At 38.9% G+C, this 15,219-nt stretch overlaps 1 protein-coding gene across 3 annotated transcripts in view; it reads left to right on the top strand.

The window, feature by feature from the left end:
- The first annotated feature begins 8,917 nt into the window (after positions 1 to 8,917).
- LOC124197371 (zinc finger protein basonuclin-2-like) overlaps positions 8,918 to 15,219 on the top strand; it is a 39,756-nt gene continuing 33,454 nt past the window's right edge. For 2 of the 3 annotated variants that reach the window (XM_046592812.1, XM_046592811.1), the window contains exon 1: positions 8,918 to 9,763. Coding sequence is in view for 1 of the 3 variants with exons in the window: in XM_046592810.1 (XP_046448766.1) it covers positions 14,450 to 14,626 (177 nt within the window). In the remaining 2 variants the exon portion in view is untranslated. Of the gene's footprint in view, positions 9,764 to 13,334; positions 14,627 to 15,219 lie in introns of those variants that run through there. The other variant, XM_046592810.1, reaches the window with a different exon arrangement.

Raw genomic sequence — 15,219 nt, 5'->3', positions numbered from 1 at the left:
CGCATTCATACATATAAAGACGCCAACCGGGCGAAAGTCTGTGCTGGACAGGTCGACATATCTTTCGTTGCTGCTAGGAAATTATGAATTACGCGCTTATGTCTCAGCTCAGCAGACGCACCGTGTGTCTATAATTACAATAGTGCATCTGCCGGGATAGTATATAGTATATAGACGTTTACACATATAATGTCATACAGACATTTTCCCTTTTGTACATGTAATTAAATCATCTCTTTTCCTATCAGCCGGCCGCCCAAAAAATAAAATAAAATAAAAAAGTTCCTGTGAGAAAAACAAAAAAGTTAATTGTTGATCTTTTTGACTGATGCTGGCCAGCAGCAGTTGATTAGATATTTATATATAGACGTCGCTCGTTTATGTGTGATCTGATTCGTTATTCACGGCCTGTTACGCACACACACACACAGCAGATCACATCTCAAAAGAGGGAGACAATTGCTTTTGAGTGACAGACGGCCAGTCCGGTCCAGCAGGACCCCCCCTCTCTCTATATGTATTGCGAGGGTGGTGGTGTGATGGAATAAATAAATGTTACACGTACTATACTCTACGTACATATATATATAGTTAAGCTCGTAGATATACACTGGGAAATTGTTGTTACGTCTCTAAGCAAAAAGAAAGAAAAAGCTTCGTGTTCCTTCCGGCTAATTTAGCGGGCGGATTGGAAGGAGGAGGAGGGGGGCCAGTCACACGACGGACGTGACTGGCAACTGAAGGCTCGTTAACTTTTCCTCCTCCCTTCGTCTACTATATAGACGCGGACACGGTTTAGTGTTTTTCCTTTATTTCTTTTATTTCTTTTTCTTTCTCTGGGTGATGATCAACTTCTTCTTTTCTCGACACACACACAACAGCCCGGAATGAAATCAAAAAGAAGAAGAAAATATCAGCTGATGGCCAAAGAAGAGTCCGTCACACTCACCGGTCACGTGACGGCGACGCCATTTAAGGTCAACATCATCGGCTGGAACGCTCGGCTGTTGTATTTTCGATTTTGATGTTCTTTTGATTTGGATTTGACTGGGTATGTAGAGAGTTAATGAGCTTCAATAGCCGAGTGTGTTACCGCACGTTTCATAATATATACGGTGGGCGGGGGGGTTTCTATTATTATTACGCGGACATAATAATACGCGGGGTGACCCCGTTACACAACAATAACCTGATTAGCCAACTCCTCTGAATAGCTCACCATTAAGAATCGATCGATATTACACGTCCAAGTGAAGGAATTTCCAGAAAATCAAAAATGGCGCGAAAATTATTTTTTTCCAAAAAATTTCAAAAAAATTTATTTTTCACTTGGTCATCGTCATTAAAAATTACAGTCGTGAAATCGTGAAATTTTTGTGATTTCCCCCCCAAACCAAATACCCAGGAGGACTTGTATATACACAGTGAAGATATTTTTAACTTTGGCCAGCCAGCAGTAAGTTCCAGACGACAGCAGATTCTTTGACTGTTGCTGTAGTGTATACGCTGCTGCTGAGCTGCTGCTGGCCACCCTGGGCTTTTGTGTACATTATACTTGGCCATATACCATGGCCGTGTGGTGTCGCTGGCCTGGCCCGGCTCTCTCGCTTGACACGCAGGGCGATTATTCAAATATTAACGTCGCGTGCTGTGCTGTGCTGTGTGCGCGTCTCTTGTGTATATTTATACAAATATTATAAGGCCGTCTATACCATCAGTACATAACACCCCGCTGCTGCTGCTGGCAGACGCGGTCGGCCAAGCGTGTCGCCATGGCAACGCACAAAAGGCTTCTCTTCCTGGCCAGCTTCATCATCATCCAGAAATTTTTTAAAAAAAGGTCCAGTATAACAAACAATTGCTGCGACCATAAGCTGATGCTCTTTTATTATTATTATTTGTGTTGGATCGTGTCGTCATCATCATCATACACGTCAAGGTATAAGTTGTTGCCCGGGAATTTTTCGTTCCATCTCCAGTCGAGCAAATAAAATATCACCAAAAAAATGCCCGGGAGTTTGAACGACAAACAAACAAACGGTGACGGAAAATAAAAAAAAATAAAAACCCGGGAATTTTGAATTGAAATCAATTTTAAAAAAAAATAGGTATTATAGAAGGAATTCATAGAGTCACGGGCTCATTATATCGAATCGTCGCCCCGTGAAAGTCCCTATACAATGATATATATAATAAACCTAGCATCTGTGCGACTCTTTTCATTCAAAAATAAAATGAAATAAAAATTGTTTTGAGTTTTTTTTTTCTGACTGGCTGACTGCGCCCGCCGTCCTGCTGGGATGACGGGAGCCGGTCAACGCGCCTTTCCTATTACATCGACCAACATCATCATCATCATCCCCTTTCTCTCCTTATTCTGTTGATTGTTGTAATGTGCGTATATACAAGAGACGCAGCGCGCAGTTATCTAGAAGCAATTCTGCGGCCGGCCAGCCAGCCACCACCACACCATCCAGAAATGGATAGAATGACATGAAAGGATATCCGCACTCTTGTTGCGGAAAAAGAAAAAAAAAGGAGAAAATAGATATATAGTTTTGTGTGATCTGCCGGGCCAGCCCAGCTCTATTCCACCACCTCTGGGCCCTTTGTGAATTGCGTTAGACCTGAGGGATATCACCACACACCCAGTTCTATACACGATGGACTTTTGGGGGTTGCTGGATATAGTTGAGACAGACGATAGAGTATATGAGAGTGTCGAATGTCCGCTGCTCTGCTGGACAACACTCTGGCACATATATATATAGTTTCTAGACTCTCGTTTGCTGGGCATCAGGATATATAGATAAGAATGGATGCTGGGCTGGACTGGCCAGCCCGAAATCCAATTAGAAGCGCCCGGCTTGATGAAGAGAGAGCAAAAAAGAAAAAAGGGAAATTGTTAGAGGGGGGCCCATGCAGTCTTGGAAGCTAATTATCTATAACGTATAGATGGACGAGAGAGAGATATATATATAAAGTAAAAGTCGCGTGTAGTGTGTGATGCTGGCTGGCCTGGGTGGTAAGGGTGGGGGGGGTGTTTTCTTCACCCCACTGTGAAAATTCTCCGGGGAAACTTTGATAGAGTTGAGACTATTATATAAGGGACACTGGCCGAGCTACATGCCCCTATTCTTTTCTTTTCTTTTTTCACACAGCAGCAGACGGACACATGGGCGATTAATGCTGATGGATCGATAGGAGCCAAAGAGAAAATCCAGATCCATTTCAATTCCTCCGTTTCGATTAACCGCCCTTGCCCTTTTTCATTTAGATTATAAGATACAGCAGCAGCAGCTCGTATAATAGTTAATTGCAATTAAATATTAGGTTATATAATAGAGACTCGTTTGTTCTATATGTGTCTAAGAATAGAATATTATTATTCATCATCGGAAAAAATGGTGAGAGAGAAGAAAAGAAAAGGATGTTGACAGAGCTGGACGTTAAATAGGATTGACACCTATTATCTATATCCGATAGTTTTGAGACCCGAAAAGCCGCAACTGACAAGTCCACCCTCCCTATATGTACCAGAAAGGGGGGGAATGTCCTCCTCTTCTTCATTCTCCTTTTGGCTATAGGCGCGTCAACTCGGATTAGCCGCTCCATTTCGTCTTTTATGTAACGAGTCGATCGTGTCGGCTGTGTGCTGGCGGTGGTGTCTCTTGTGTGTTTGTGTCAGCTCGGCCACCGCCATCATCAACACCACCACCGACGCCTTAATTGAATTAAACATAATTTACAGACGCTCACACAAAGGTACTAGACTTATACTCTTGTAATTATAAACGACGACACACACAAAAAGGAATATAGTCTCTCTATAGTGAGTGCTGAGGTCCTCGTAGATTAATAGATGAGTCTACAGGGATATATATTTAGACGCCGGATATCAATTATATAAGACCAAGAAAAAAAAGCGCTAATATAATAATACGAGTTTCATTGCCCGTCTCTATATAATATTTTTGATACAATAATTAAGAAAAATAAATAAAAATAAAAACTAAAAAGCTATTTTATTTTTTTGGTCGAATTTCTGCTGGGCAGCTGTCAACACACACACACGGCGGCGGCGGCGGAAATATAATAAGGGCCGATGGGGCGGCAAGGTGAAAATGAGAACTTGTCTAATATTTCTTTTTCTGGGACGACGAGACGACTTCCTCCTTTTTTGGATTTTTCTACTTTTTCTTATTTTTTTAACGATGGAAAATTGTGGCTGTCACACAAAAGGGGGGAAAAAAATAAGAATATAAGGCTGATGAGCACCTATTGTTTGTGTGTCGCTCTTCCGTCCCAAAAAATATTATAAAAATGGCGCTGGCCAAAATAAATAAAATAAAAGTCTTTGATTCTCTCTCTTATTCTGTATTTATTTATACTATATAGACAGAGCGCGGAGAAATGTTCTATAACTGCTCTCGCGTTATTGTGTAAATGTGTAACCATGGCGCGCGGATGACGGAGAATTACATCCGTCACGCTCGGCTCGGCTCTGCTGGCTTTATTTGTTTGCTGCTGCTGTGCAATCATCTCGACCATTTTGTTGTTGGTTGGAAGAGGTGGAATATCCCGCCGGTTGTTTCACAGGTATCTAGTATAGTAATTGGCCCGGCATTTTCTTCTTGTGTGTGTGTGTGTAGAGTCAAAATGTCATCCGACATCCGCATCACGTTAGAGACACACTAGTACGCCACTGCTATGGTTGTCTTGTGGTTTGGCCGTTAAACACCCAAATTGTTGCGTATAGTCTACATGGCGCATTTATTTTTTGGGACTTTTTTTTTTTTCACGAAGAAATTGATGGGGCGGCCATTTATAGATACAGACGTGAATTTGTTGTTCGACTAATCATCAACATTTATGTCTTTTTCTTCTTTAGCTTTTTTAGCTCTCACCCGCCAATTTTGAATTTTTTTTGTTTCAAATGTCGCGCCGAAAAAAAAAATTTAATTCTTTTTTTTTTCAAATATAGTTAGACACAATCTGTATTTTTCTTCAGAGCCGGTGAACTTTGTGTTGATAATAGCTATTTAAAAATATAAAAAAATAAATTTATAAAAAGGGAAAACATTTTAGATTTTTATTTCGCCGCGCGCGCGGTTCTGTGCCGATGAGTTTTACGGCATTTCTTTTTTATCTCTTTGAAATGTCTTTATAGGCCTGTATACTATAATATCATCATTTTCTTTCGGTTAACACTGAAAACACTCCATACATCAGAGATATAATGAACTTGCATTTTCTACACATCAAATCAAATTATTCCCCCCCACATTTATTTCAAATTTCCCGGCGAAATTAAAATCAAATCGAAACGGACACAAACAAACAAAAATCAACCATACATATATAGGATATATATACATATACTAGTGTCCAAAAGTTATTACACCCAAAAAACAGCCAAAAGGAAAAACAACCAAATTGGTCGCGTCCAGCGCAGCGCAGTATAGTACAAGGCTTATTGTCGCTCTTGATTGCACCTCGCCCAAGCCAGCCAGCACATAGATATAGCTACTGTAACATTTCCCCGGACGTGTTATAATATTATTTTTGTTTTCGACCGGAAATGGTCGGCGGTGGGCGTCCTCAGATTATTCGTTTTCTCGGCCACAGTTCCGTGACACTCTCGCGTCTAAACAAGCCGAGCTCCTTGGTGTATTTATTTTTTTCTCTTTCGCGGCGATATATATACACCGACGTGTACACATTGTCACATGCTGCTGGCCTGTGTGTCGCCCGGCACTTTATTTTCTGTGTGCATAGACGGCGGTGCGTCGTGCACTGTAATTTGGGAAAGAAAAAAAATATTTCAGAGCGGCGGAAAAGGACGCGCGTTACACACACATACACACACACCTCTGTCATCTATAACCAATTTCCTTTTATTTTTTTTTATTTTTCTGTTGTTTGAGAAAAAGACCGCTCTTCTTATGGTTCTCTCCCGCGACGCGGTGAATGTACATGTACACAGAAAGAACAGCGCGTAATTGTCACTCTTGTTTTTCGGGTTTGTCTGTCGTCAGGCCGAACACGACACACGAACGAACCGGAGTCAAAATTTCAAAATTACACACACAAAGGTGTGTGCCCTGCAGGAATGTTCAGCCGAGCTTATAGTAAGAGTACCTGTATATACCTACCTGTGTATTTTGTTGTTTATTTGTGTTGTGAGAGAGAGGAGCTCATCGGCCCATGCCAAAGTGTCGCCCAAATGATTTTCTTTTTCGCTCTCGTCATCTGTAACAGCTCGTGAGAGTTTCTCTTCTTCTTCTATTCACCGTCCCGACTGCCGCCGACAACTAGAACGGCAATTAGCCGTCACCATTCGACGAGCCGTTCCAAAGACAAAATGGAATCATCCGCCCAGTTTTCCATTTCTCTTTCCCGCGCTTTTTTTAGAAATTTTTTTGAAAAAAATTGATGGGGGAAGACGATGGAGGTGATAAGATAACAAGATTTTGGGATATATAATGACAGGTTTAAATGATGGGTATGCCCACCCAATTTTCTTTTGCCAATCAATAATTACATCTCTCCGGAGATAATTAGACGACAATCGATCGGTCGCTTGTGTGTGTGTTTAAACAAATAAAAGGCTTAATGGGGTCTGTGTATAGTTAGACAATCAAAGTATTTTTTTGTCTTTTTATTTTTCTTTTCAATCTATTTGAATTGTTTAATTTTTTCTAGACAATGAAGGAATGACGGAGACGGGGGGGTTGATTTATTTTTTCAAATGGCCTTTTGTTTGCCGCCAGTTTTTTTTTTTTTTTCATTTCGTCTAAATTTCGTAATTGGCTCTGGTCAAAATGGAACGGGGGGGTTACACACAGTCTACCCCCATCTCTCCTTTTTTATTATTTTTATTTTTTTTACAAAATGTATTGTTAAGACAGGTAAAGAAAGTTTGGGGGGTTGGTGGGGGGCTGAATAACAAAAGAAGAAAAAATAACCAAGAAGTTAATTAACTTCTGACGAGTCCATTTCTATATCCCCCCTATCGTCCTGAAAAAAAATGGCGGATGGAAATGATCTAAACTTTGATGGTGGTCGAAAAATCAATCAATTTCACTATATTGTCTTTTAAAAAACAAAATTAATTTGCGTATAGATTTTTAGACTAAAAATTTAGTTTCAAATTAAAAAATTGGCCTTAAAAGTATGACGACAGGTGTCCATCCATCTGTCTGCTAGACCAGAGGCTAATATAACGACCGTGTTAACTGTTTGACGTCACTGATTTTGTGTTGTCTTATCTTGAAAGTAAAAAAGAAACAAAAATTTCAAAAAGAAAATGACTGAAAAGTCGTTATAAGAATGGACCTAATTGCTATAAATGCAAATTCGACACGGTACCGAAATATTTTTTAAAAAATAAAATAAAATAAAAAAGAATGAACACGCTCCACCTGGTTTTTCAGAGTCGCCAGCTAAGCTCGCCGTTCGTGAGTCCCGCCCTTTATTCTCCTTGCACGCAATTCGCCCAATGGCATCGCATGGATGGATGGATTCTTATTATATAGTAGAAGGTGACTGCCAAACATTCCAACGGACGTGTACATATATACAAGCCAAAGGGGGGGCCAGCCGTCTATAATATGACATCAACCTTGAATGATGTCATTGCTAGAAATTGATCAGCAGACACCCCCATTTGTCGTGTGTGTGTGTTATTTACCTCGTATAGATATTGTCTCTGGATTACTATTGACACACACGTATTGGCTGTGTGTGGCTCCCCCCCCTCACGGCTACCGTGGATAATATCACGACATTCTTATATTCTCTCCTGTCACTTGGTTTTTCAAAAAGATAAGAAAAATTCAACGACAAATATTGGGACCCTAGTATATTTCTCTTATTTCTCCCGATATCCTTGGACGTGGTTGTATGCGTAGGTGTGGGGTCGCCCGTCCGTCTGTTACGTCCAAAACAGGTGAAAAAAGTTTTTGAAAAAAAAAAATAAAATAAATAAAATGAATATATTTATTTACACCCCTCCGGGGAGCTACCTTAAAACTAAATACACCTATTGGTGATACCCGCGCATATTCGTTTGTGTGTGTGTGTGTGTGACGGGAGAGAAAAAAGATTACGTCAATATGTACAAGATAATAAATAGGAAGGTGATCAAGTGGGATCAACTTTTAAAAAACGGGCCGTATATAATATTAGGAGCGATGTCAATTGTATTTGTAATTTACAATCTATTATTTAAGTCGCGAGAGATATTGTCGCCGTCGGACTCTCGCATTGGGTGGACACACGACTGGATGACGTGGATGATGGATTTAATCCCAAAAGGATAAAACAAAAAACCTGTTTGGGTAAAAAATGAAATTTTTTGGGTTTGATGGGTCGGTCGTGACGGACGCCATTTGTCGTCCGCATCTATCGCACGTATAGGTATGTGTGCATGGGTGGTGGTGATGATGTGGCGTGGTAAAGAAGAAGAAGAAGAAGAATCTTCCTGGTGCATCTGTCAAAGCTCCGCCCCGTTTGGAGGTAGGAACGATTCGAGGAGGGACACACAAGACACACACAACTTTTTTTCTTCTTTTATTTTTAAAAATTTCCTTCTTCCGAAAAGATCTATGCCCCCCACCCACCTTATGTAGACTAACTAACACACGGGTCTCCCCCCCAATCCATCTTCCAGGTAAAAAAAGCAGCCCCCCCCCCACCACCTCCCATCCGAACATCTGAAAGGAAGAAGCGACAGCGAAAGAAGGCGGCACACAAAAATATCTATCTCTTTTTTGATTCCTTCGGGGTCGCCATCATACAGCTATAGCTATAGCTGTAGCTGTAGCTAGCGTGTGTGCCGGCCCTCAACATATATATATCCCTCTGGTGGTGGAGTCTGGTGGGTGGGTTATACGAGTCCAGTTGGCACTTTTTTTTTCCACCCTCCACACCATTTTCCTTCTTCTTCTTCTTCTTCTTGTTCTTCTTATACGTTCACTCAACAACTCGGCCGCGTTACTCCAGTCGGTCTCCAGACTTTGGCCCGTTTGTACGCGCGCGCGCCGGACCGGTCGTCATTTCCCATTTTTTTTTTCTTACTCACTTACTTCCGATATACAGTGTGTGTGTGTCCGAGTTGTTGTTGTTGTGTGTGTTGTTTTGCGTGTGCGCGTAAATAATATTAAAAAACAATTTTTTTGTTTTGTTTTTCCCGCGGGATAAAACAGTCGGCGTCTGCGCAAAATAGCCCCCAAAAAACAATTTTGATTTCTTATAAGTGTCCGTGTTTCTGATTGTGAATGGTTTTACGTGTGTCAGTGCGTGACAGGTGTGATCCGAAACCCAAATTGTGTCTGTGACAAACGAAACAACTGACGACATTTTATTAAAATTCGTTAATATCAAAATCAAATAGAAACGACACAAATATAGAAAAAGATATTTGATGCTGAAGATGAGCCAGAGAGAGAGACAACTTTTGATTTTTGTCTCAGCCAGTGATTAAATATCTATCTATTCTATCTATCAGTCGTGTATTTCTATATAGATTCGGCCAGCGTGTCACAGTGTGCGTGACAACATTTTCTATTGCGGGAAGCTGGGCGAATCAAGTGCATTTATCTTTTGAGTGTATTTATTATTACACGAGTGTGTGTGTTTCAGTGGTGTATTAATATACACAGATGAGGACCCGATCTAGCCCAGCATAGACGGCAGAGAGAATTCTACCGAATTGTTATACAATCATCGAATACAAATACCAATCGAAGGAAAACAAAAGGTAAAAGAAAATCATTTTCAAATCAAACTGATGTGATGGGATCTAATATGGTGAGCGGCACAGTAGCTGATTTGGGTGATGTTTGTTTGAACTGATCCGTCTCTCTGTGTGTGCTGTGTATGTGGATATACTCTCTTTATTTCAAAAGTTGTTTGACGTCTCGAAAAAGATAATGAGTCGAGCTGATACAGCACGTACGAAAAAAACCGAAATCTTTTGGTGTTATTAGCCGACCAATGGTCAGCACAGCACAGCACAGCACAGCACGACTCAATAGTTAGTCAGTCAGCGGCTGGGAGACCTGTCAAGATATTGAATTTCCTTGTGACATCGCGTCTAAATCATTTCTTTTCTGCTTCGACAGCAATCACAGAAAAAATTGTAACTCGGGTTTTTGGGTGGCCACTGATGATTTGAAACCTAAAAAACTGTACAACTCGACAAATAAAATTATAAATATACCATTTGGAAAATGTTTTGGAGAGTTGTGTATATGGTATAGCTAGAGAGAGAGTATAGGCGACACTCTTTGACTGGTGTCACCGGATCTTGCACAATCAATTAGGACAGCCATCACACACATCGTCGTGTGGGTATAAAAATACAAGACGATTTGAAACTCAATTCGAAAAAAAACAACCAAATATTTTTTTAAAAAACATCGTCATCTGCTGTGAGATGCCACACGCACAGCAGAAAATAAAAGGAACAAATCTGAACTGGCGGATTCATTAATTTCGCTGACGTCAAACTATCGCCCGTCGCTTAGAAATAAAAATAATTAAAGAAATATAAAATTATTTCTTTTTTAAACTGATTTTGTATTAAAGAAAAAAGGTGTCAAATATAAAAATAAGATTTTTCCCTTTTTTATTTTCGTAAACTGATTACACTGATGACAGGCCCGGGAATTTTCGAAATGTCGTCTGGTCCCGTTTATTTGTTTGCCGTTTATGCAACGGGAGTTGAGAAAGTCGCTAGATAAAACCAGTATTTTCCCTGATATTAGATCAAATTGCCAACCCGTCGGTGACGTATACGTGTATGTCACCGCTACCTATCCAACTACATATAACTATTGTAATAATCAATTAGGCCTATTGGCATTTTTAAAAAAGATACCAGGCCTAAAAGTGACGCCCATTTTCAGCCATCCGAAAGTGTCAAATCGTTCAAAGCGACGCTTAATTCATAGTCCAAACAAATAGCCCTTGAATCTTTTTAAATAAATATTAAAAAATTCCAATTGTCTAAATGTAATCCAAAGCGGAAGAATTAAATATAAAAAAAAATCAAGATTTATCTATAAATATAAAAACACCCCTTACGGAAAAATCTCATTAAAACTCATAAAGAAATACATGAGAATAACCTTAATTCTCATTCATTTTGTCGTGATATTTTGGTGAGATTAACAGCAAAATATCATTTATTTAATGACTTTTGATGAGAATTTGGGACATTTTCAAGTTTAAAATCGGCCGTTTATCATTAATTTCATGTGAACAAAGTGAGAATTATGTTATTTCTCATCTAAATATAAATGATTAGTCGCGTAAATATAATGATTTCTGACTGAGGTTTAACTGTAATCTCGCTTAATTTCTCTTTTCACCACTGAAATGTTAATGATTTTCTCACTAAAATTAGAATGAGAATTTGAGCGCTTTTAAATGAGATTTTAATTATATAAATTGAAAAAAGAATTGCCCTGACCAGGAATCGAACCTCGACTTCCAGGGTGGCTTGCTAATCTGCTAACCGATACACCACCAATTGATGTTATATATGAAGCTTTTTAACGTAGAAATTAATAAATTCGTTAGTTTAGTTAGATAACAACAGGGTTGTGGGACTTAGAATAATTTACACAAAAAACACATACCAGAGTCAAATAGAAATTTCACTCAAATTTACTTAGCGCGTGAAAAAAACTTAGTAAAAATTTCTATGATGCGTTTTGACATACCATATAATCAATTGGTTTGTTTAGTTAGATAAAAGCCAGATTTCGGGACTTAGAATAATTCACACACAAAAAAACACACCAGAGTAAAATAGAACTTTCACTCAAATTTACTTAGCGCGTTAAAAAAAATAGTTATCCCAGCCTATCTTGTGATTATAAAAACATCGTGTAATTTTTGTGAGAATTAGATAGCTACCATATATTTACGAAAGGTAAAAAATAAAAAATGTAAAAGTCCAAAAAGAATTTAAAGTCAGAATATTTCATTCCAGGTAGGCCTATATACTTATTTGCTGATTTTAACTGATATTTTTAGGATTGTATTAAAAGAATACAAGAAAATATTTTGATGTCATATATGTAGAAATAACTTTCCCTTGATTTTTCACACAAACATCATTACAAAACATAAGAAAATATTGACGATTAAATAGTTATAATTTCACATCTGATCTGTTGAATTGTAGCTGATTATTACTGACTTTTTGTTATGAATTTGAAGATTTTAAAGCCCAAAATTGGGTAAAAATAATACCAAAAAATCTTTTGATTCCTTAGTGGGAACTGATTTTCACATGATTTTAATGAAAAATCTCACTATAAAGCATTAGAGAAATGATTGATAAAAAGCTCTTAATAAATGATAATATGCAAAATAATTATAATTAAATATCATGATCTCACACCTAAATCTACCTGATTTCTGATAGACATTTAATAATAAATTTCGTGATTTTTAAGCCAAAAAACTGTATAAAAGAAAACCAAAAAAAATCTTATAATGTCATAGGTAAAATTGATTTTCACATGATTTTATACAAGTATCTCAACACAAAACATCAATAGAAATTAATGATTGATAACTCAGAATATATGATAAAATATTTATTTATTATAAGAATATATCATGATATTCCCGCTTAATAATCACTGTTTTTTTGCAGATTTTTCATGCGAAAAAACTGCGGAAAAATCATGAGATTTTATTGATTTTCACATGAATTTATACAAGAATCTCTTGACATAACATCAATAGAAATTAATGATTAAAAACTCAGAATTTATGACAAATTACTTATTGATTATTAGAATATATCATGATATTCCCGCTTAATAATCACTGATTTTTTGCAGATTTTTCATGCGAAAAAACTGCAGGAAAATCATGACATTTTATTGATTTCCACATGATTTTATACAAGTATCTCATTACAAAATACCAATAGAAATTAATGATTAAAAACTGAGAATACATGATATATTACCGATTTATTTTAAGAAAATGTCATGATATTTATGGTTAATTATCACCAGTTTCTTGCATATTTCTCATGCGAAATGTCTGTGGTAAAATCATGAAATTTATATGATTTCTTTCTGATTTCTTACTACGGATTGGGTTATATCTCATATAAAATGAGACAAAAATATTTTAAACACTTTTAATGATAAATATGAGGGTGAAAATTCTCATCAATTTAATGAGAAATATATGAGATCATCAAAAATTATTAAAAAATCATTGATGTCATTAATAAACATATGATTTCTCATATAGTTTGATGAGATTTTTCCGTAAGGGACCGGTCGGATAATTTTGATATACAAGTCCAGTGCATATAGAGTGATATGCGGTTGCGCAGATCTTTTTTTCTTCTGTTATACATTTTCTGTTGACTGAAATACATAACACAATATTATAAGCGAGAGGGGAGAGATAGATATATATTTATAAATATATTTCTTTTATTTTTTGGGGTTTGTGTGTGTGCATGTGTGCATGTGCATTGGGGCACCCCTTTCTCGTTGGCTCGTTCGTTCTCTCCCGATTCACGCCGACATGTCGACCAATCAGAAAACAGTAAGGGGGAAGGAACCGATGGCGTCGTCGCCAGTATCCCCCCTCCTCCTCCTCCTCTCATCCCGCAGGGTCGCCGCCGCCGTCGCTCTGCTCTGCTCTTCGCGCCATCGCGTCGTCGTCCTCCTCGTCGCTGGCCGTCGTCAGTGGCGACGGCTGTTAGAGACGTGCCCGCGTTCGTGAGTGTGTCTAGTGTGTATAGACCCGGTCGTTGTTGTGGCCGTGGCTGCCGTCCAAACAGTTTGGCCAGCGGCCCCGCATCGCGCGCATCCCTCCCTCTCACTCCCCCCCCATCTATACATGTGTATACGACGACGACCAATCTTCTTCTTCTTCTTCACCTCATCCATTTGCCCCTTTTTCTTATTCCCGTGCCGTCGTCAGTCCCGCACGGGCCGAAATCTCGTCGTCGTCGTCGTCGTCGGTCGCAGCGAAAATTTTGAAAATTTGAAAAAAGTGAAATTTGGCGCCGAATTCATTTTTAAAACTTTGATCGTGTGGGTTAACTCATTTCCAAACGCAAGTGCTCCAGCTACAAATCAATTTCGGTTCGAGTGTCGTCATCATTTGAATAGGCCTCTATCAAAATCGTGTAATTCGACTGAAATCAAATTTTAGTGGCGAATTTATCAAGTTAAGTGGACATCTCTAATACAACGGAACCTTATTTAAAATTTATATAAGATGTGCTGTTTGCGAGTGTCCGTCTAAAAGCCCCCGGGAAAGTTATATTGTCCAGCAAAAGACGTGAACATGTTGTCCATGTTTCACTGGAGAATCTGATGACCAAAATCCATTCCGAATCAAACCGAAAGATATATCCAATAATAATAATCTAAAATCAATCTAATAATAAATCATGATTTCGCAAGTGAATTTCGCCCGACCGTGGGATATGTCGGGCAGTGTTGCTGGCGGCAATAATACTAATAATCCAAGTGTCGTCGGCAACAACAACAACAACAACAACAACAGTGTCGGCATCATCAGCGACCACCATCGACTCGCCTCGGCGCTAGGCCTGGCTCCTTTACAAGTAAGAGCGGCGTCGGTAGCGTCGCTGGCGTCGGCGTCGACACACGTCAAATAAATAATAAGGAAAAATATGAGATAATTGACATATTCCATCATTTTCTTCTCTGTGTCTTGTCGTTGGGTTTATTTTTTGGTCACGGCGGTATGAGCGCGGCTCGGCGTGTGACAATCGACGGAATCTAATTCTAAACAATTCCGTCGCTTCTTTTTCTAGATATTATTTTTGACTTTGATGCGGTTTATTTGTCGGATGACGATTCTTTCGTCGGTGGTTTCTTCTTTTTTCGGTATGTGCGGTTGATTGTCGGAGAGAAGCGGCTCCTCCTTTTTGCTCGATTACGTTCCTCTTTTTATTTTATTTTATTATTTTGATTCCCGTGCGCCACTTCCTTTTGGGTCGACGTCGTCATATCGACCCGTTTCGGACGACTGGAGATGATCGGCGAATTGATTCGTTCAAAGTTGGGCGGCGACGGGGCCTAACGACTTTCTCTCATCTCCGATGTGTTTAACAGATGATGTACATTCATCAGCTCTTTGGCTAAAGAGAAGAAAAAAAGGGTTGAGTATGTGTGTGGGGGGGGACGGACGACG

The sequence above is a fragment of the Daphnia pulex genome, chromosome 7, assembly GCF_021134715.1.
Source record: "Daphnia pulex isolate KAP4 chromosome 7, ASM2113471v1".
NCBI lineage: Eukaryota > Metazoa > Arthropoda > Branchiopoda > Diplostraca > Daphniidae > Daphnia > Daphnia pulex.
The sequence above is the reverse complement of the archived record's forward strand: the minus strand, read 5'-3'. Positions and strand labels throughout refer to the sequence as shown.